The 22931-nt window shown below is 33.8% G+C and overlaps 1 protein-coding gene across 8 annotated transcripts in view; it reads left to right on the plus strand.

The window, feature by feature from the left end:
* The window catches only part of Uevld (UEV and lactate/malate dehyrogenase domains), a 40014-nt gene that overhangs the window by 14085 nt on the left and 2998 nt on the right, over positions 1 to 22931 (plus strand). For 5 of the 8 annotated variants that reach the window (XM_077797513.1, XM_026414494.2, XM_026414496.2 and 2 more), the window contains 6 exons: positions 4939 to 5074; positions 6342 to 6460; positions 10443 to 10545; positions 17766 to 17936; positions 18938 to 19111; positions 21269 to 21326. In XM_077797513.1, coding sequence (XP_077653639.1) covers positions 4939 to 5074; positions 6342 to 6460; positions 10443 to 10545; positions 17766 to 17936; positions 18938 to 19111; positions 21269 to 21326 — 761 coding nt within the window. Of the gene's footprint in view, positions 1 to 149; positions 216 to 4938; positions 5075 to 6341; positions 6461 to 10442; positions 10546 to 13197; positions 13823 to 17765; positions 17937 to 18937; positions 19112 to 21268; positions 21327 to 22931 lie in introns of those variants that run through there. The other 3 variants (XM_077797514.1, XM_026414498.2, XM_077797515.1) reach the window with 3 other exon arrangements.

Here is a 22931-nt window from a genome sequence, read left to right on the forward strand (position 1 = left end):
TTTTATATAATATATATATTTATTTGTGATTTTGCCTGTTTTTAACCTTTATGTATGTTTGAATCATACCATATGTAATCTTCTGTGACATGCTTTGTTTTAATTGAGCAATAATTTTTTTGTTGTTGTTTTGTGTTTTTGTTTTATAGTGCTGGGGACTGACTCCAGTACATGTTAGGCAAGTGCTGTACCACTGAATTACATCCATGACTTGAGTATGAGGTTTTAAACTTCATCTTTATTGATATATAATTGTAGCTTATTTATGTTTTGCAAGTCCTCACATTATGCAGTTTTGTATTCTCCATTTTTCATTAATCATTATATTGAACATTTCTCCCATGTTTATCTTTTCAAAGTACATGGTTTTTAATGGTTCTTTGATGATCCAGCATGAAGATATTTACATAATACATTTCAAAATTGCCATATTACAAGAAATTTAATGATGAATATACTTATATATAATATATATATTTAAAAATTTTCTAATGATAATCTCCTAGGAGTAGAATTATTGGGTGAAAATTTTTAAATATTTTAAAGGATTTCTTCTATATTGTCAAATTGGCCTTCAAAAAAGTAAACAAAATGTTGGTTTTCTGCTATCAATAGCAATGAGTGTAGAAGGGCACCAATCTTGTTTTATCCTTGCTCTAATACGAGATACTATCATTAAAACAAAATAAACCTTTGCTTATCTCTATATATTGGGTTAGGCAGATAGATGTACAGTATACTGTCACTTATAACTAAAAATTTTATGAAAGAATGGTTTGTAATATATTTATATGTACCCAGAAAGTTGTAGAATTTTAGGATCAGAGTTGAATGAGGTTATAGTAAAAAACGTCATTTGGGAGGCTGGGGTTGTAGATCAGTGGTAGTGCTTATCTCATATGTGTGAGGTACTGGGTTCAATCCTCAGCACCACATAAAGATAAATAAATAAAATAAAGGTATTGTGTCCATCTACAACTAAAAAATTTTTTTAGGGGCTGGGAATGTGGCTCAAGCGGTAGCGCGCTCGCCTAGCATGCGTGCGGCCTGGGTTCAATCCTCAGCACCACATACAAACAAAGATGTTGTGTCTGCTGAAAATTAACTAACTAAATAAATAAATATTAAAATTCTCTCTTTAAAAAAATTTTTTTTTTAAATGGCATTTGGTTTCTCACTTTTGTGTTATAGATAATTGTGAAAACGGGAAATTATGGACATATTATACTTTATCTGTATGTTTTTCTATATTTTGCACATATAAAACCTTTAAAATAGAAAAAGGAAGAACATACACCAAATTATCAGGAGCAGAGCCAACTTCTATATGAACTTAATTTGCTATTTGCATTACTTGATGATTATTAAATAAGATTTCCAGTTAAATGTGATGAATGGATATAATAAAAATTAGATAATTTGAAGGACAAAAAATGGTGTATAGGGCTGGGGTTGTGGCTCAGTGGTAGAACACTTGCCTCACATCTGTGAGGAACTGGGTTTGATCCTCAGCACCACATAAAAATAAATAAAAAAAATGAAGGTATTGTGACCATCTATAACAGACAATTAAAAAAAATTGTGCCTGGATCTTAATTTTTTGTTATCCTGTTACTTGAAAAATTGAAATCTTTTTCATATTTATCAATAATGTATATTCCTTCCTTTTTGAATTGTTTATCTTCTCATCAGTAATTACCCCCTTTTTTTCTAACTTTTTTTTTTTTTTTGGTACCATAGTTTGAACTCAGGGGCACTTAATCACTGAGCCACATCCCTAATCTTTTGGTGGGGGGGCGCGGGGGGGGCGGGGTAGTACCAGGGATGGAATTCAGGGGCACTCAATCACTGAGTCACATTTTGTATTTTTGTATTTTATTTACAGACAGGGTCTCACTGAGATGCTTTGAACTTGCAGTATTACAGGTGTGTGTTTGCAAACACACAACTAGCAATACCCACCTTTTTTATTTTTGATTTTGAGACAGGATCTTACTAAGCTGCTTAGAGCCTCACTAAATAGCTGAGGCTGGCCTTGTGTCAGTCTTCCAAATCATTGGGATTACAGTTGTGCTCCATCATATCCATATTGGCTTTTTTTTTTTTTTAAACACTGGCAATTGAATCCAGGGTGCCACTGAGCCACATCCTCAGCCCTTTTTATTTTGGGACATAGTTTTGCCAAATTGCTAAGGCTGGCCTCAAATTTGTAATCTCCTGCCTTATCCTTGTGAGACTCTGGGTTTACAGGTATGCATTACCTGCCTTGAATTCCTTTTTTTTTTTTTTAAACTGTCTTCAAACCATATTTGGACATCTGTACCCTATTGCAAGAATTTATGTATCCTGCTTCTTCTGATTTTCTTTGACATCTTTTCATAGTTTTGTCTGTTTGCTTAATAAGTGCTCAGTAATAGTCCTATAAGTTAGTTGAGGTTATGCTTGATTTCAGTTTAGGTGGAATTTATTTCATTTTACTATTTTGAGTCTCTTTATTATAAATTAAAACTTGTCTTTAAAATATATTACATTATTTAAATCGCCCTGCTTCAAAGTACTATAGTAACTTTGAGTTCTGTATGCATTTGGAATTTTAACTATGGAGTATACTTTTTGTAGAATTTTGGAGATAGAAGGAATCTAGAAGGATTGCAGATAGTTTCCCCAAAGAGATTCAGAGGACTACAGTAAGCCTACAGAATTTTATTTGAAGAGCACAGTGGTTTTCTTTTACTTTGTTTGTTTTTGTTCTGCATATAAATTTGAATTTATATAGGCAGGCTGCTTCTAGTTTGCCATAATAACAATCTCTCCAGGTTTTCTTTTACTTGGCAGCTTCACACATTTAATGTTATCTGGTTGGTCCTTGAAGGTATTTGAATTTTTTACCCTAATGGGCTCTTGTTAATTTATAAACAGTGAAACTCAAGTCTCTGAGAAATTAAGCACTTTTTAAATGAGCATTCTACTAAATATTCCTAATAATAATAGTAAACATCTATTTTACTCTCTTAGGTTACAGTTTCTAAGGATTAGCTAATTTATATCTCATAATAGCCACTTGAATTTATTATTCATATTATCTTACTGATGATGCTGAAGCTCAGAACAGTTAAGTGAATGACACCAAGGCTATTTAACTAGTTAAACTCAAAGAAAACATTATCAAATTAATTTTCTGATTTGATAATGGCTTTGAAGAAGAATGTCTTTTTTCCTTTTAAGAAATACACTCTAAAGGTTTTAGGGATAAGGAGATATCACATCTGCAGTTTATTTTCATTTGGGCCAGAAAAAAGAGAAAGATATTAAGAAAATATATGTGATAAAATGTTAACATTTGAGTAACCTGGCAGAAGAGTGTACGTACTATTTTTTCAACTTTTCTGTAAGCCTGAAATTATTTCGAAATAAACAGTTAAAAAAGATAGTTCCCAAACCTAGGTATTTTGCTGCTAGTATATTCATGCTATTTTCCTATGTTTTGAGAGTTGTCAATTTAGCTTTTTTTTTTCTTTTTTTTTTTTTGCCTTTTATTTTATAAACACATGGAGTATTTTCCATGAGATCTCTGGGAGGATACTGCATGATAAGAGACTTTGCTTTTTTCAGTTAAAAGCATTAAAATAGTTAAATCATAACATAATTTGTACATAGTTTTGGAAAAATTAAAACATGACAATACAGTTGATCTTTGAACAACATACGTTTGAACTATATGGGTTCACTCAGCATTGTCTCTCTTTTTCTAACTTGCACCAATTTGAAAAAAACTTTCATATGAATCCTATAGACTGGAAATATTGAAAAGGTTAAGAAAAAGATGTGTCAATAATACATAAAATATACATAGGTAATAATCTGTTTTATTATTTATTAATGTTAAATTTACACCAATCTATTATAAAAGGTTAAAATTTATCAAGCTGGGTGCAGTGGTACATGTCTATAATCCCAACAACTCAGGAGGCTAAAGCAGGAGGTTTTCAAGTTCAAGGCCAGCCTGGGCAACTTAGTGGAGAACCAGCAACTTAGACCCTGACTCAAAATAAAAAAATAAAGGGGTAGATATGTAGCTCAGTGGTAAAGCACTCCTGGGTTCAATCCCCACCAAAACCAAAACAAAAAAAGTTAAAAATTTGTGAAAACTTACTTATGTGCACTCATACATGGTGCCATCCAGATCATACATGGTACCACTGTATGTAACGACAATAAACAGACATAAATATGTAGTTTTAAATCATAACTGTATGAAGTTAACTGTGGTACCTTATGTATTACTGTATTATGGTAGCCTCCTCTTGGTGCTATTAAGGTACATTCATGTCACGGTTATCTGATTATCCACTTGAAATGCTGAATTATGTTAAAAATTTTAGTTTGTCTCTCCAATAAATTGTACATTATAGTAAAAATTGATCTCTCATGGATCTTGTGTAATTTTTCATTGTATATAATAACTATAGCATGCAAAATAAACATTAATTGAGTTTATGTTATTGGTAAGGCTTCCAGTGAACAGGAGGCTATTAGCAGTTAAGGATTTTTTTTGTATTTGGTGTTGGGAATTGAACTCAGGGCCTCATGAATGCTAGGCAAACTCTCTATCACTGAGCTACATCCCTAATCCTTTTTATTTTTTAAGATAGGATCTCCTAAATTGTCCAGTATGATCTTGAATTTCTAATCCTTCTCCCTCAGCCTCATGAGCAGCTGAGATTACATGCATGCACCACCATGCCTGGAAGTAGTTAAGTTTAGGGGGAGTCAAGTTATACTTGAATTTTTAACTGTTCATGGGTTGGGGTCCCTATTCCAGTGTTGCTCAAGGGTCAACTGTATTTACTTTGGCTAATTCTATGCAATGTTAGGTTGAAATGGTAGTATTACTTAGCAAATTTTTTAGTAACTTTTACCTTTGTGTGTATTCTACAGCCCAAGTCCGTCATTGTTGGATTAATTAAAGAAATGATTGCCAAGTTTCAAGAGGAACTTCCCCTATATTCTCTATCATCATCTGATGAAGCACGGCAGGTAGACATGCTAGCCTATATTGCAAAAATCACTGAAGGTTTGTATTTCTGTCAGATTGTTTTAAAAGTTATGAGTTTACAATTTCTTACTAATGACCTTTACTCTCTGCTATTTTAAATACATATGGACATTTATATGTATATTTTTGTGTTCAATTAAAAATCCTATACATATATAATAAAGTTCCATAATGTTTCTTAAAATATATAAAAAAAATTTACTCTTTTATGAACAGGTAAAATAGTTTTTGTTTCATTCAAAAACACTTGATATATAATAATCATCCCAAATCTTTTTTGTTATGTGTTTATGTAGTTCTTGTTTCATTCAGAATACTAGATCAGAAGATCTATAATTCTCAATGTTTCTTATTGAGAATAAAGTCACATATTCATGATTGGAAAATTTCAGTAGGCTACTAAACCTTTGTATTTTTTTTTAGTCTTATACAATATTTTTTTAAATATTTGGAAAGACACTTTCTTTTTAAAAGGATAGCCTCCATTTACTAGAATATTTAAAATAAGACTCATCTTTTTTATCAGTACAAGTATTACTAATTTAATGTAAATGTACAATTTACATTAGAAATGCATATACTTTAAATGTGTGATAAAATTTGACTGTTTGATTTACCTTTGTAGCTATTACCAAAAACAATATGTAAAATCCATTCTTACATTTTTAGTTAATAGCTCCTCTTCTATAAGAAACTCTGATTTTTATAAGTCTTCTTTCATGTATTTATTTTTTTCAATAAGTATTTTTAAAAATTTTGTACACAATATCTTTATTTATTTATTTTTATGTAGTACTGAGGATTGAACCCAGTGCCTTATGCATGCAAGACAAGTGCTCTCCTGCTGAACTACAATCCCACCATTCAACAATTATTTTTAAGTGCTTATTGTGGACTAACACCATGTTTTCTAAGTAACTGAAGTTTGGCGTTTTTTTAATTTTGGGGTTTTTTTGTTTGTTTGTTTAGTAATGGGAATTGAATCAGAATCACTTTACCACTGAGCCACATCCCCAATCTTTTTAATTTTTATTTTGAGACAGGGTCTTGACAAGTTGCTTAAGGCCTCACTCAGTTGCTGAGGCTGGCTTTGAACTTGCAATCCTCCTGCCTCAGCCTCCTGAGTGACTGTAGTTTTTTTTATTGTTGTTGTTTTTATGTTATCTGTGTATGGAGGTGCACATTTGTAATCCCAGTGATTCAGGATTGCCCAAGGGATAGCGGGGGGAGTTGATGTGATTTTTTTTTTTTTTTCATTCTCAGCATCATCCACTTTTCTTGATAGGTGTCTCAGACATAAATTCAAAGAGTTGGACAAATTATGATATTAAACCAGTCAATAAAATTACTGTGGTTGGAAATGGAGAGTTGGGTATTGCCTGCATCTTAGCAATTTCAGCAAAGGTATGTAAGCATAGTGGTTATAAATACATATATCATAGTGCTACACTTTTAGGCAGTTTTATTAACATTCAAAAAATAATGGTTTGGCTCGGCACAGTTGTAATCAAGCAACTGGGGAGGCTGAGGCAGGAGGATCACAAGTTCAAGGCCAGCTCAGCAACTTTGTGAGGCCCTAAGCAACTTATTGAGATCCTGTCTCAAAATAAAAAATAAAAAGGTCTGGGGTGTAGCTCAGTGGTAAAATGCTCCTAGATTCAATCCTATACCACACAAATAAATAAATAAAAATTTTAAAAAGTAATGGCTTCATTTTGTTATGTAGGAAAACCTCATTTTGCCTGAAAATATATTTTGTGACAAAAAAATAGCTGAAAGTTCTCATCAGTCATGTTGCCTCTTAATTAGTGTAAGTCATGGGTAGGCTTTGAAAAAGTAATTTGAATAATGGTGTCTTCCTAATCTAAGGGAAACCTCAAAGTGACATTCCTCTGACTTAGACACAGATTATTTTGTGATTTTTGAGTCATGGTGTTTTAATTAAATTCTTATTTAATATTATATTTAATTTTAGCTATTTATAAAATTACCATTTTTAAAAAAGGACTGCCTTTTCTTATATAATTGCTTTCTTTTGGGATCAGACTTTCTGAGTTAATATGTTACATTAGTTTATGTTTTGTTTTGTTTATATTCCTGTCAGTTCTTTTTTCTAAGTCTTTTCTAATTGTTTACATAAAGATCTAACTCCCAGTGAGGTAAAACAACTATCATGGTGATAGCATATCTGTAGTCTAGAAAACAGCTGTCACTCACTATATGTTTATTTAGTGACTGTTTTTCTTTTTCTATAAAGTTTTTCTATTAAAATTTGATTATTTTGATGTCTAAATTCCTCCTTTTCCATTTAAGACTCACATATATCTTGAAGGTAGGTTCTATTTCAGCAAATAATCAAGTTAGAATAATTTTAAAGTTGACTGTTCAGAATAGCATATGCTGAATTTTGGCATATTATAGTTTCATTTTCCTTACCTGTTTTCCTCATCTGAGTACACTGTTAACTCTTAATTGGAATTTGAGTTGTTTTTACTTCTTTTGTTACTAAATAAAATACTTTTTATTTATTTTATAAAGTAATGTAAAAGAAAATAAATATATAAAATACTTCTTACATTACTTTGTAAGTTGCTTATTTTCTGACTTTCTTTTGGGTATACATCATCTCAAAAATAATACTAGTGAGTCAGAGGGTATGGATTGTTTTATGGCACTCTTATATTAGTAGACTGCTCCTCAGAAAGGCAGAACTAATTTATGCTGCTAAGAATAATGCATATGTCAACTGCTTTTTGACATCCCTACGGTATTAAGTTTTATTAATTTGGGAGAGGGGGCAGAGCTGCTGGGGATCAAACCCAGGAGTACTTTGGTACTGAGCTATATCCCCAGCCCTTTTTATTTTTTATTTATCTTGAATAAGGGTCCTGCTAAGTTGCTTAGGTTCTTACTAAGTTTCTGAGGATGGCCTTGAATTTGTGATCCTCCTGTTTCAGCATCCCAAGTGGCTGGGATTACAACAAGTATAATTAATTTTTTTTTTTTTTTGGTAATAATTTGACTTTTTTTGTTAAATACAGGTAGGTACCTTTTAAAAGTCATGTTTCCTTAACTGTTAGAAGAGTCATTTGTCTGTTAACTGTCTAGGTAAAACATTATTTTTTCCTTTTTAAACATCAGCATTTTGATACAAGGTATAATATTTAAATAATATATCAATAATAGCAGTCCAATAGTGGCAGTAGTAGTAGTAGTGATAGTAACAGCAGTAACTAACCTTTACTAAATGCTTACTAGATGCCAGGCACTTGTCTAAACACTTGTCTTGATTCATTTTTACAGTGACCCTATTGTTTAGATGCTATTGTTTTCACCATTTTACAAATGAAAAAACCAAGGTTCTGGGAGGTTACCCACTTGCCCTAAGTCACACTATTAATAAATGGTGTCACCAGGATTTGAGAACAGGTTGTCTGTATACCAGAACCTGTATTCTAGATCCTTACTGCTCAAAATATGGCTTTCAGACTAGCAATACTGGCATTTCCTAAGATTTTGTTAGAAATCCATAATTCTACTTCTAATTCTGCATTTTAATAAAACCCCTGGTGATCCATATGCTTTACTGATTCATTATAAAGCTTGAGAAGCTCTTCTCTAAGCCACTATATTATACTGCTTTATGATAATTGCCCTCCCCTACTGGGATTGAACTCAGGGATGCTTTTCCACTGAGATCATCTCTAGCCCTTTTTCTTTAAGACTTTTTTTTAGTGTGAAACAGGGTCTCATTAAGTTGCTGAGGGTATCTCACTAAATTGCTGAGGCTGGCCTTGAACTTGTGATCCTCCTGTCCCAGCCTTCCAAATTTCTGGGATTACAAAGTACCTGGCAAGAGTCATGATGAATATTTTAGTTTTTTTTAGTCATTTGAATATTCTTATACATAATATATAATTTTTTACATATGCTAATAAACTTGTAGGATAATTCCTATAAATGAGATTGATGGATTAAAGGAACTATTAAATTTAGATTTTAAAATATTTTAAATTTTTGAAAGAAGTTGTCAAATTATTCCCTGTATCAGTTGTATTAGTTTATTCTCACACCTACACTGTATGAGAATACCTGTTTTCCCACAACCTCTATTGTTAAACTTTTGGGCCTTAGTGTGTCTGATAAATAAAAATGGAAATGCTAGTTTTCCTGGCATTTTCGTTGTGAGTGTGGTTAAAAATAAAAAAATTAATAGCTACAATTTAGAGAGGACTACTATGTATGTCAGTCCTATTATCAATCATATAGTCATATAATCAATCTTATAACCACATGCAGTAAGACTTGAGTTCAGTGACTGTCCTAGTGTTACAAAGCTCACATATAAAATAGTAGAGTTGTTTTCTTAACCATTTTTTTGCCTGAAAGTCTGGTAGATCTCTGGATACTTTTGCCCATGAACTCTTAGGTTTTCCTACTACTTTGGAGAAAGCCCTTCCACAAATATTAACTAACTCTTGGAGTTTCCATGCTGTTATTTACAGTCAGCCCACCAGGCCATCCAGGGAGCCATTATTAGGCATGTGGAATATTCCATGAGCTCTCTGAGGAGGGTACCACATGATAGTACAATTTGACTTTAGATTTATGGCTATTTTTTTTTCCTTTTTGATTCTGGGAATTGAATGCAGGACACTCAACCACTTCCACGTCCCCATCCTTTTTCAAAAAATATTTTTGATTTAGAGACATAGTCTTGCTAAGTTGTTTAGGGCCTTGCTAAGTTGCTGTGGCTGGCTTTGAACTTGTGATCCTCTTGCCTCAGCCTCCCAAGCTGATTATTTTTTTTTTTTTTAAGCAAAAGCTGGAATAATTTTGACTTTCATGCTAGGAATGAAGTGCTAAAATAGGCCCCCAAATCATTCTAAACATTTCAGAATTGAAATTATGATACAGAATGAAAACAAACTCAGGAACAATATCAAACTTGCTGAGTGAACCAAGTAATCTTTATTATTCATCCTATAAGAAAACTTCTGCAATCTATAAGGCATCTAAATTTACTCCTTTTAGATCCTTTTAGATCCAATAGTTATGCCCAAGGGATCACATGAAGTCCATAATAACTTCTTGATTGCATGTCACTTTTATTACAATTGTGTTACTTATCTATTTTTTTTAGCCATATCCCCACTCCCCCTTTTTTTTAAATGTTGAAAGTGCATCTCATTGAGTTGCTGAGGCTGTCTTCAAACTTGCGATCCTCCTGCCTCAGCCTTCCAAGCCATTGGGATTACAGGCATGTGCAACCACCCCTGGCTTTACTTACTCTTCTTCAGATGACACAAGCCCTCACTTCTTAATTAAATTGAGTAATTGGTCCTGTCCAATGTAATATGTTTCCCTTTCTTACTATACCTTACAGGGCATTGCAGACAGGCTAGTCCTTTTAGATCTCTCAGAAGGAACAAAAGGTGGAACCATGGACCTTGACATATTCAACCTGCCTAATGTGGAAATCAGCAAAGGTATGGTTATTCTGCCTAAAAATGTTTGCTTTACTTGCTCTTATATTTGAGTCTAAGAATTAGCACTGGGAATTTAACTCAAGGCCTCTCATATGCTAGGAAAGCAATGAGTTCTACCTCTAGTCTTTTCCATTTTTGAGACAGCATCTGCCTGGCTGGCATTGAACTTGTGATCTTCTTGTCTTACCCTCTTGAGTAGCTGTGATTTCAGGTATGTGCCACCATACCTGGCTTAAGTTCTGGAATTTGAAAGCTGAAAAATACCTTCAAGATTAACTAGTACAAGCCTCTCATTTTTTTTTTCCTTTTTAACAGTGGGATTTGTTATAATATATACAAGCTCCTCATTTTGTCACAAGAAGTGTCTCTGAAAAAGGGTCCAAGAAGTTCATGGAGAAAGGGAAACTTGACTCAGGACCAGTGGGGTTTTGGGCATATGTTATGGAAAAGAATTAAAGCACATGCCACTCAGGCATAGAGAGAGGTTTATTTAGGAAAGATACATAATTAAGGGAAATCTCAAGAGAGAGACACTTATGTGGGTAAAGCAAGGCATATGCCCTCAAGGGAGAATGCAGGTCTTTTTAAGGATGAGAAATGCAGTTTTGGTGCTACGTTTTAAGGAAACTTGGTGAGGGGTGGGTATGGAAAAGTATATAGGAATGATATCAATCCAGTGATCTCAAGACAGTTTCTAGTAGTCTGATATGTATCAGGATCCTTAGGCTGACATGGTCTTTATTATCTGATCAATAGTGCTAAATTATGGGTTCCTCAAGACATTATATCTCCTCCCCCCTCCCCTTTGCCTTCCTCCTTATTCTCTTCTCTCTCCCCCACCCTCTCCCTCATCCCCCATCTTTACCTCTCTCCTTATTCTATTATTGAGGGTTTAATTACAGTGCACAAGTAAATTTACAGACTTCCCAGGAATTTAGGAGTAATAGGTGTGGAAGGAAGACTGGCTTGGGGAGTTATAGGCCTGGAAAAGTATGCAGAACTTTTGAACCAAAATCTTATTTTCTGGTTCTTCCTTTATGACTTTTTGCCTATTTCCTATTCCTTCTATCCTACCTCAACTTTATGCACTGGGAAACAAAGATTCAAATAAGTTAAGTAACTTGTACAAAATCATACAGATCATAAATGATTATGTTAACAGAGTCAAATGAGCAAATAACATCCAGATTCATTCACAGTGGCCATAAGAATTTGTTATTTGACTTATATTTCCACATGAATTTGTCTTTTGATTGCTTCCTTTCTCAGAACATATTGGTTTAAAGCACTGATCTTAGTGTTAGACAGTGGTTTGCATCTTAGCTCTGCTATATTAGAGCTCTGATGTTTGTCAGATTATACAATCTTTCAAAAAAATTCAGTTTTCTCATGTGTGAAGTAGGAGACTAGGAATATAGCTCAGTGGTAAAATGTTTACCTAGCATGCATACGGCCCTGAGATCAATCTCTAGCCCTGAAAAAATAACTGAAAATTTCAACAGTTATTTTTTTCTATCAAATTTTTCCCCCTTTGGAGATGGGGGTCTCACTGTGTTATCCAGACTAATCTAGAACCCCTGGGATGAAGCATTGCCTCAGCCTCTTGAGTAGCTAGAAATACTTGACTTCTCATACTTTATTTATTTATGTACCAGGGATTGAACCCAGGGGCACTTAAGCACTGAGTCACATCCCCAGCCCTTTTTTAAAATTTTAAGATAGCGTCTCATTAAATTGCTTATAGCCTCACTAAGTTGCTGAGGCTTGCTTTGAACTTGCAATCCTGCTTCAGCCTCCTGAGTCACTGGGATTACCAGCATGCACCACTGTGCCTGGAAACTTTTCACATTTTAAATTTTAAAAAATTGAGTCTATTTTATAATGTCTATTATAAATTATAGGATACATTTGGATAGATAAATACTATATTTGGGAGTATTTGAAAAATTTTTTTTATTGAAAATTATCTTGGTTAATTGTGAACAGCTTTTTGTTAAAAACAACAAAGACAATAACAACAACAACAAAAAGCAATGCTTAAGTAGGACTAATGTGTTCATTTTTGTATGACATGCTTAAGTCATTTACACGGTATCTTTTCCCTTCTATTTTTATCTAACAGTCATGTCTCTCCTGGACCACTGTTGATTGAAAATTTTTTGAAAAAATATATAATATATAATAATATATAATGTAATGTATAATAATATATATAATTTATTTGAAAATAGTTTCCTACCAGGGATGCATGATTTAAGAGGACACCTGTAGTCCCAGTTGCTCAGGAGGCCGAGGCAAGAGGACCATGAGTTCAGAGCTAGTCTCAGCAACTTAATCAAGGTCTTAAGCAGCTAAGCAAGAAGACCCTTTCTCTAAATAAAATATTTTAAAAGGACTGGAAATGTACCTCAGTGGTTAAGCGCCCCTGGGTTCAATCCCTGGTACCAAGAAGAAAAAAAAGGTCATTGAAAGACACATTTTCTAAAATGTTTCTACCAGTTTATAGATCAGATCAGATTGTACATAGTATGTTTGGCTTGCTTTTGCCTTTACTTGGGTCGCCTGTATTTCTTTTTCTTTTTTTTTTTTTTTAAGAAAGAGTGAGAGAGAGTGAGAGAGAGAATTTTTTTAATATTTATTTATTTTTTTTAGTATTTGGCGGACGCAACATCTTTGTCTGTATGTGGTGCTGAGGATCGAACCCGGGCCGCACGCATGTCAGGCAAGCGCACTACCGCTTGAGCCACATCCCCAGCCCCGGTTCCCTGTATTTCTTGACTATGTTTTCCAAATAATGTATAAAAACACATAGTCTCACAAGCCTGAATGTACTAAGAATAATGGTCAGAAAAACTGAAATCTCTGTTCTTAATGAGTTCTAAAAATTGGGTGTTATAGTTCAGTAAACCTGTAGGAGCCTTGTAGGAGACAATGAGTTCATTTTGCTTCTCTGGAAAAAGTACTGTAGCTGCTTTAATAATCCTTTTGTAGGCCTCTTGTGGAGGATCATTTGGGAAACAGGGTATTCTCTTGTGTCAATCATTTCCAGGGAGTGAAGTTCTTAAGAGACTTCTTAACTCGTCCAAATCATTTTAGGAGACTGTTTAGTACATGGTCCCTAGAAGTTATGAGGCCATTTAGGACTTCAGGAAATTATTTCTTTCTGTGTGTCTCATTAACCATCAATAACTATTCCCTCAGATAATAGAAAGCACAGAAACAATGGAATAGATAGATAACGGATGGTGCATGCCACCAAGTGGGGACTCAGTAATTATCTATTGAATGTTGAATGAATATATATTATCTTGGGGCATGTTTTTCATGTTTTCCTAATTGATTTTGGTTGTACATTTCTGATGACATAACTTAATTACTAATACATGAAGCAATTTTAAATGTAATGGTAACTAACATCCCATAAATATATGGAGAAGTACATTAACAATGTGGGGAATTAAAGCTCAATTGGAAATTTTATTAACACCACACCATGACATTCATAGATGATTGCAAGTAACTGATTATCCATTAGTTGTACTTTGCCTCATTTAGTTTTTTCAAATAGCTACTGTAACATTTTGGAGAGATTATATATGATCATATAATACAAATATGTAGACACATACTTACACAAATAGTTATGCTCATGTATGCATAAACCAAATCAGGAAATACACTTAGAAGCTGGTAAGAGTAGTTGTTTTAGGAATTAGACTGTGGAATCTGGCTGCTCTGTTTGCACATAATTGTGTGTGTGTGTGTGTGTGTGTGTGTATTTATATATTTAAATCCGTTTTGTTGTGCTAAAATATACATAACATAAAATTACTATTAGTGACTTTTAACACTAATTCATAATGTGTATTCAGTAAATTCACAACATTGTGTAACTATCACCACTATTTAATTTCTAGAACATTTCATTACCCACAAAAGGAAATTCTATAGTACACAATAAGTAATTGCCTCTTATTTTCCCTCCTCTATCCCCTGGCAACTACTAATCTGCTTTCTGTCCCTATGAACTTACCTTTTCTGGATATTTTATATATACTTGTCCCTTGGTATCCTAACCCTTCTACTATTTGTGCTATATGTTGCTTAATGAGAAAAAATATCTCATTCACTTTTGTGTTCTTAGTACTATCTGTGCTTTTTGTAGGGGGGGGGTTATAAATTCGAATTAATTTTATTATGATCCTTAACCTTGTAATTTATATCATAGGTTTATAAATCATGCTTAAGGTTCTTCTTAATGATCTTCTTCCCATTATTAAATCATCAACTTCTAAGAAAAGACTTGATGAGTCAGATAAAAATCTTGGACTGCTTTCCAAGAGTAAAGAACTTGTTGCCTATGGAGCAGTTTACCAAAACCTGGCTGTGTATCCAGACTCATATGAAAGGTTGCATTCCTGGAAGCTCCCTTTATCTACTTAAATGAAATCCTCAGAAAATGAGATAATCTGCATTTTTATTAAGCTTTCCAGGTTCTTTAGAAGCACCGAGTCGAGCTTGTGAGGACTGCTGCAGGGAACTGACAGAAATGGAAGACTACATGGTCAAAAGCAGCTTAAAGTTTAGATGAAAAGACACACATGCAAGAAATAAATAGTAACTCATAACAAGAGTAAAGAAACAATATGTGATTAATTGTCGCAAGAACTGTCCAGACAGTAAAGACTCTTGGAGTTAAGTGGAGAGAATTACTTTAGCCTGAGTAAGACTGAGATATGTGCCAGGTTATGATTTCATAGACTGGGGAGATTTGGACAGAGAGGTAGAGGAAACTGTACCAACTGCTAAGCGACTAGATCTGAGAGTTGCAAAAATTAAACACAACTCAGTTCTCACAGAATGATAGCAATGTTTGGTGTAATAGTCACATAAAAGCACATCAAACATGTGGTAAATACAGTGAGAAACATTTCAGATGGAAAGAATTTGAGCAAAAGCCATCATCAGGAAAATGAAAAAAATGCTTTGAGGAATGACTATAAGATCAGTAGAGTTTGAGCCAAAAGGTTATATAAAGAATACTTAAATATACTGTCTTTTAAACTCAAGATTAAAAGGCTTGGGATCTTAATCTATGGAGCAGGAGACCTTTCTTGTCCTTTTCAAATCCTGTAGACACCAACTACTTTTGTGTACTTGTATGTCAACCATGAGGGTGAGGGCATTTCTGTTATTTAAAGTAGAGGAATCAGCCAGGTGGGGTGGCACATGACTGTAATCCTAGTGACTCAGAGGCTGAGGCAAGAGGATTACAAATTTGAGGCCAGACAGCAATTTAGTGAGGCCCTAAGCAACTTAGGGAGACCATGTCTCAAAATAAAAAGGGCTGCGGATGTGGCTCAGTGGTAAGTACCCCTGGGTTCAAACCCTAGTACAAAATAAATAAAGGAAGCTAAAGGAGGAAAAGAAATATAATTCTGGCAAAATAGTTTAGGGGCTAGATTATAAAGTTGTAAATTGAACTGCTCGCTGGTTTTTAATATGGAGAAAGCTACCATGTACCAGTTTCCTCATCGTTTATGAGAATGTAGGACTATTTTTAAATATAGTCTGTTTACTGGCATCTGAAGCCAGATTATCTGGGCTTGAATTCTGGCTCCTCTACTTACCAGTTTTATAACTTTAAGCAAATTACTTAACTTCTCTGGGCCTCAGATTACCCATCTATAAAATGAGGGTAATAATGCCCATTCTGTATTGTGGACTAGATTAAATAAGTAACTGTATGGAAAGTTGTTAGACCATTACCTGGCACATAGTTGATGGTATGAAAGGTATTCCTTCCAGTTCTTTAGGTTTTGTTTCATGACCAGGTATCCGTTCTAAACCCTAGAACACAGGAATTACTTAAGAGGATTCAATGTCAGAATCTGAGCTTAAACTGGGTAAAGTATTTCCCAGTGGACACATTATACAAGAATTTCCTTCTGAAACTACTTTAGAAAGATGGCCTAAGAGAAAGATCCTTTTTCAAAACAAAAAATAAAAAGTTGCTAAGAATATAGCTCATAGACCTAGCAACGCTGGGTTCAATCTCTCACCACAAAAGAAAGAAAAAAAAAAGAATATTAATTCTGGGAACTACTGTCCCCTGGATGCTAATATTCATTTACAAATGTTGATTAGACTCATGCCTTTTTATTTTATTGTTTTTCTGTTGTTTCTGATAATAACAACTGGCCACTGTTTTGGCATGCACTCACTGTAAAATACACAGTGAAGTAGAAAATATAGTTGTAAAATAGCATATTTGTGCTTGAGAATCAGAGGAAGGAACTCCATAGGCCAGCTTTTTCCCAAGTCATAACTGTTGCTTACCTGTAGGTTCCATTAAAAGTAGTTGTTACCCAAAAACAGCTGGATTTAAGTATAAAAACGTTAAAAATGAGCCAAAGCCAGGTGCAGTGGTACACACCTGTAATCTCAGCAACTCTGGAGGTTAAGGCAGGAGGATCCATAAGTTGGAGGCCTGCCTTAGCAATTATCAAGATCTTATTTCAGAATGAAAAATAAAGGGCTGATGACCTGGTTTAATCCCCAGTGATGGATGGATGGATGGATAGATAAAATAAAAACTTTTAAAAAGGGTTGGGGGATGTAATTCAGTGGTAAAGTACCTCTGGATTTAATTCACAGAACTGGGGAAGGAAAAAAAAAGAATGGAGATATTTTAATTTAGAGATTTTCAAACCAGTTTTTTGGTTTTTAAAGTAGAATCCTTAATAAATAAAACAGATCAAAGCAGCACTGCTGTGCTTGGAGAAGCCAAATAAAGTGGCCTAGAGTCTTCCCAGATGGCCTCTGAGTCATTTTCAAGAAATTTTAGGACCCCTAAACTCAGTTTAGAAGTAAGTTAACTGATTGTAATTTCATTTTGCCTACAGCATATTATTCATTTTCCTTAAAATTTTGTGAATTGCATATAAAACTCAATCTATGTGACTGTTCTTGGTCCTATAATTTTGTTTATCTTAATTGCTGTCCCCTCCTCCCTCCCTACTTGGGATATACTCTAGTTCTTAACCTTCAGCATTTTGCACTGAATGCTGTACAGTAGGATTGGAAAGTAGGATTGGTCTGGAGGCAGATCAATGCCTAAAAGTTCTGAATTTGTAGAAAAGAAAAAAAATTTTTATTATGGACTAGAACTCGTTTAAAGCCTGTATCTTGAACTCAGACTGTTTCTTTTTATTCATTAGATTTGTCTGCCTCTGCTCATTCCAAGGTGGTGATCTTCACAGTCAACTCTTTGGGTAGTTCTGAGTCTTATGTTGATGTTGTACAGAGCAATGTGGATATGTTCAGAGCCCTTGTCCCAGCTCTGGGACATTACAGTCAACATGGTGTTCTGCTCGTTGCATCTCAACCAGGTAAAAAGTTTTATTTTAAATTAATTTGATGGTTTAATATATCAGTAGAACTCCCATTACTGATAAAAGCCATAAAACTTTAGATTATAAAGGAAAGGATAGAATATTCAGTAAATGGCTCTTTTAGTTAACAGTATAGTATTTCTACATACTATCAGTTGTTTGTTATGATTATCATTAATCAAAAGATTACAACTTAACAATGTTTTATGAAATATGATATTGGGTTCCTGTTGTTAGTCATATCTTCCTTAGTGAGAAAATGGTTAACCTCCTGCCCTTGCCCCAAGAAAAATGCAGTGACTTATGTGAAACATTATAACTCTGAAGTATTATAAAATGTTAGTAACATCTCAGAGTGCATTTTTCACTTTTTATATTTTATAAATTGTTTTGAAAGTGTTTTACTTGAAAAAGAAATATTTTCAAGGCGTTAGGTGTTATTGAACTCAAATTGATGAACAGACATTTTAGTTCCCAGTACAGGGTTATGGTATGTATTTCACTTGTTTTTCTAAAGCAGTTGGTGGAGGGACATTGGAGGGACATTTCTGACATCCTTTTGGCATGTACAAAAAAAAAGAGTTGTGTTTTTGTTTAGAATACTATACTGAATAGTAGTAGTTTTTTAATTGATATTTTCATTTAAAAATAGAAACTCAGCTTAAAATAGATACAGAAAAATTTTATTAGTTAAATGAAATGATTACTTTCTATATTCAGTTTTGTTTTCTTTTTTTTTTTCCTAAATATTCTAGGAAATTATATGTTCCATCCTAACAATTTAATATGTAAGAACAAAGTTGTGTAAAGTCTTTGAAACCTGGTTAGTGTATTTAGAAAATATATATTTATGCCTCAATGCATTTAGGATCTAAGAAGAATATATAGAAGCTCTAATATACCTTGGTTATTATAATAATAAATATTTTATTTGTGAACTAGACTCAAAATGCATAGTTTTAAATCTTTATATTTTTCACCTTGTATGTGACATTTAGTGGAAATCATGACCTATGTGACATGGAAACTGAGTACATTTCCTGCATATCGAGTGATTGGAATTGGATGTAATCTTGATTCACAGAGATTACACTATATTATTACAAATATCTTGAAAGCACAGACTTCAGGCAAAGAAGTTTGGGTTATTGGTGAGCAGGGAGAAGACAAAGGTAAGAAATACATTTTTTTTAGTTACATTGATAAATCACCAGTGTCATGACAGTTGGATATATCTGGGGACTTTAGAATTATGGAGCTTTTTTGACTTTTGTTTCACATTTGAGTGCTTTCTGTATTTTGGGCCCAGTATTATAAATAGACTCTTCATGTGTGTCATTGTCCTTCTAATTACTTTTCCTTAAGTGTAAGATTAGGCAAGATCTGTTAGTAAGGTTTTATAATTTCTTTTATTGCATTTCAGAGTCCCAGGACAAATTTAAAAGTTTAATTTTCCAGAAAAAGACATTTAAATATATTTAAAACATTTATAAAACCCTTCTCCATCACTCATCCCAACCTCCAATCGTACTTATGTTTCCTAAATTTAAATCTTCTCCCTATAGGCAAAGGCACATAAAGTATGGCATGTTCATGGGATTAAAAAAAAAAAAATCTGGACTATTTGTTGCAAAGAGTTTTAACCAGGTCAAGCTGGTTGAAATCATATTTTGGAGATCTCTGAATACCTGATCAACAAATTGGAAGGTGAATCTCTGGCAAAGGGAAACCATGAGAATGAAATGTTGAAATGGTACTCTATTTAGCAGAGGTGTTGTAGGTAGAGCAAGGCATAGAAAATAACCTTTCTTCCTGTGGGCAGGCAATCATTTAACTGAAGAACTGGAGAAAAACCATGTATGTTAAAAGTCAGATATTAAACCATGGTGCCATAAAGCAAATTGTCTTCTCTAAACTATTTTCTTGGAATATAAACTCTGTATCTGCTTTGATGCCATTAAAACAAAATTACTGACAGTGGTGACAGCTAGGTTAGAGGTAACTTTTAAACATTTATACTTTTCTTTATTTTCCAATTTAATCATTATAGATATAAAGGATTTATGTAATTTTAAAGAAAAATTTAAAAATAAAATACAGCAGTATCTTAAATCTGTGTAAATCTGTACTAGCTACCTATAAAGTTCAGTGCTATAATGAATCAGGCTAAAGACTAAACCTTAAAAAAAATTCTAACAGTGTGATTGAACAGAAATGGTTTTTAGAGCTGGGGATGTAGCTCAGTGGTAGAATGCATGCATGGGGCTCCAGGTTCCATTCCTAATACCACACACAATAAATAAATAAATAAATAAATGGGAAGAAAAGAAAGGGGAAAAAAGGAGAAAGAGGAAGGGAAGGATGGATTAATTTTCAGGCTCCACAGTTGTTTCCTGATACAAAATACTAAACGATAGATTCCTCAAAAAGGGTAGCAAACAAGAACTTGGAGTAGATGTATTGAGTAATGAATGTATGGGGATTCAAACAAACCCGAGACCCTGAATTTTACTCATTAACATTGACATTCTGGTCCATGTTGATCTCTTGTTTGCTGATCAATCTGTACTCGGTTAAGGCATTACCAGTACCACTGAAGCTATCTACCTATCTACCTAAGTACTTTTCCCTAGTCTACTTCCTTGCTTGCCATCTAGTGGTAACATGAGACCACTATTTTGGGTTTTGTCTTTTGCTTTTTATGGTACTAGGAATAGAACCCAAGACCTCACACCACTGAGGTACACCCCTAACCCTTGGGTTACTTTTAATCCTGTCTTCTCTCTTGCTTCAAAGACATTTATCCTGTAGATCAGTATACTTACTGGCCTTAATGTGAGCAATCCACAAGATACTTCTGGAAAAATATACCCTGACTCTCTAACAGCTGTAGAAATTCAATCCCAAAATAGAAGGTTTCCAAAGGTGGAAGGAATTAGTCTCAGTGCAGTTCCCAGCAGAACAAATGGCAAGTGCTTGCAACATTTACAAGCCTATTATATGCAGCCTTCTGAGGAAACAGTGCTTTCTACTCCTACAGTGAAACAGCAATTCTAGTGCTGTTATTGATAAGAAAAGGTAAGGAGGCTACAAGTAAACTTTAAAAGATCATATTTCTTGGGGATTGTAGTTCAAAATCTTTTCTCATCCTTTGTAATTAGTACAGCAAATGCAGTGCAATCAATAGAAAAATAGCTATTGCTAGAGAAGGAAAAAACTTGTATTGAAAAGACTAATACAAGTACTCTTCCCTAAAAAAGATTATTTGTACACTTTACTCCTTAGACAAGCATTGGCAAAATATAACTAATTCTTCATTTAATTTTTAGTGCCCATGTGGAGTGACCAAGAAATGAGTCATAGCTCTCAGGTGCAGCTGTCCAACAGGTAACACACTGTAAATCTGTACCTGACTAAAAATTATGTACTTCATAGCTAATATAATAGCTATTTACATAGCTATCAAGCTTCTGTAAACAAAGCTAGCTATAGTATGGACAAATCCAAAAGCATATGGGAGCAGAACCCTGGTGTGGTGGCACACACCTATAATCCCAGCAATTTAGGAGATTGAGGCAGGAGGATTGCAAATTTAAGACCAGCCTCAGCAACTTAGTGAGATCTTGTCTCAAAATAAAAAGGGGTGCTGGAGTTGTGGCTCAGCCGTAGAGCACTCGCTCAGCACATTTGAGGCCCCGGGTTCCATCCTCAGCACCACATAAAAATAAATAAATAAATAAAATAAAGGTATTGTGTCCAGCTACAACTAAAAAAAAAAAAAAAGGGTTGGGGATGTGGCTCAGTAATTAAACATCTCTGGGTTCAATTCTGGTCATGCCCCTCCCCCCAAAAGAAACTATAATGGAGCAGTATTTTATTTTATTTTGCTTTTTAATTTTTTAAAATAATTATTTTATAGTTGGACACAATACCTTTTTTTCACTCATTTATTTTTTACGTGGTGTTGAGGATCCAACTCAGGGTCCTGCGCGTGTGAGACGAGCGCTCTACTGCTGAGCCACAACCTGAGCCCCGGAGCAATATTTTATAGTTTTTGGTTTCTTTTTGTTTTTTTTTTTTAATCTTTGGTTTCTTATCTGAAGAGTGTTTTGCAAACTTTGCAAACTCTTCAGATAACACAGTTGACATTTAAAGGGTATAACATATTCCTTATTTGTAAACAGTGATTTATTTCTCTCATATCTAAACATATGAGGATATTAGCAATTTCCTTACAAGAGTTCATATAACTTAAAAATTTTCATGTATTAATCATACATAAATACACTTGAAAATCAGTGTAATATGAATAAATAATATGTTCAGGAGGAAAAAAAATAATTATAGGTCCTTGTATCTTTCACTTTTGTTTGGAAACCTTTTGAGAGTCAAGCCCCATAAAGTTGGACTTTATACACTATATATTTTCATACCATCACATAATAACAATTTTTCCTGAAGTCCAAGTGGGAGTGACTTTTGTTTTTTAATTTTTAATATTTTTTTCAATGCCCCCCATTTCACAGACTCCCTTGGGACAAAGGGATTTTAGTATTGTTTTTTTTAATATATATTTTAGTTATAGTTGGGCACAATATCTTTATTTTATTTGTTTATTTTTATGTGGTGCTGAGGATCGAACCCAGCACTTCGAATGTGCTAGGTGAGTGCTCTACCACTGAGCCACAACCCCAGCCCTATTTTTTTTTTTTTTTTTGTACTGTAGTAACTAAAGATTGATCCCAGAGGTGCTTTTGAACTGGGTACATTCCCAGCCCTTTTTTAAATTTTGAGACATAGCTCACTATGTTGCTGGCCTCAAACTTGTGATCTGCCTGTCTCAGCCTCCCAAGTTGCTGGGATTACAGAACTATACCACCACACTGAGCAGGATTTTAGCTTTTAAACTTTCAGTTTATGTTTTTTAGAATATAATGACTGGAATTTCCTCCTTATTTAGAAGATTAGTGTGATATGATTCATTCTAATTTG

This window comes from Urocitellus parryii, chromosome 4 (genome assembly GCF_045843805.1).
Source record: "Urocitellus parryii isolate mUroPar1 chromosome 4, mUroPar1.hap1, whole genome shotgun sequence".
Taxonomy (NCBI): Eukaryota; Metazoa; Chordata; class Mammalia; order Rodentia; family Sciuridae; genus Urocitellus; species Urocitellus parryii.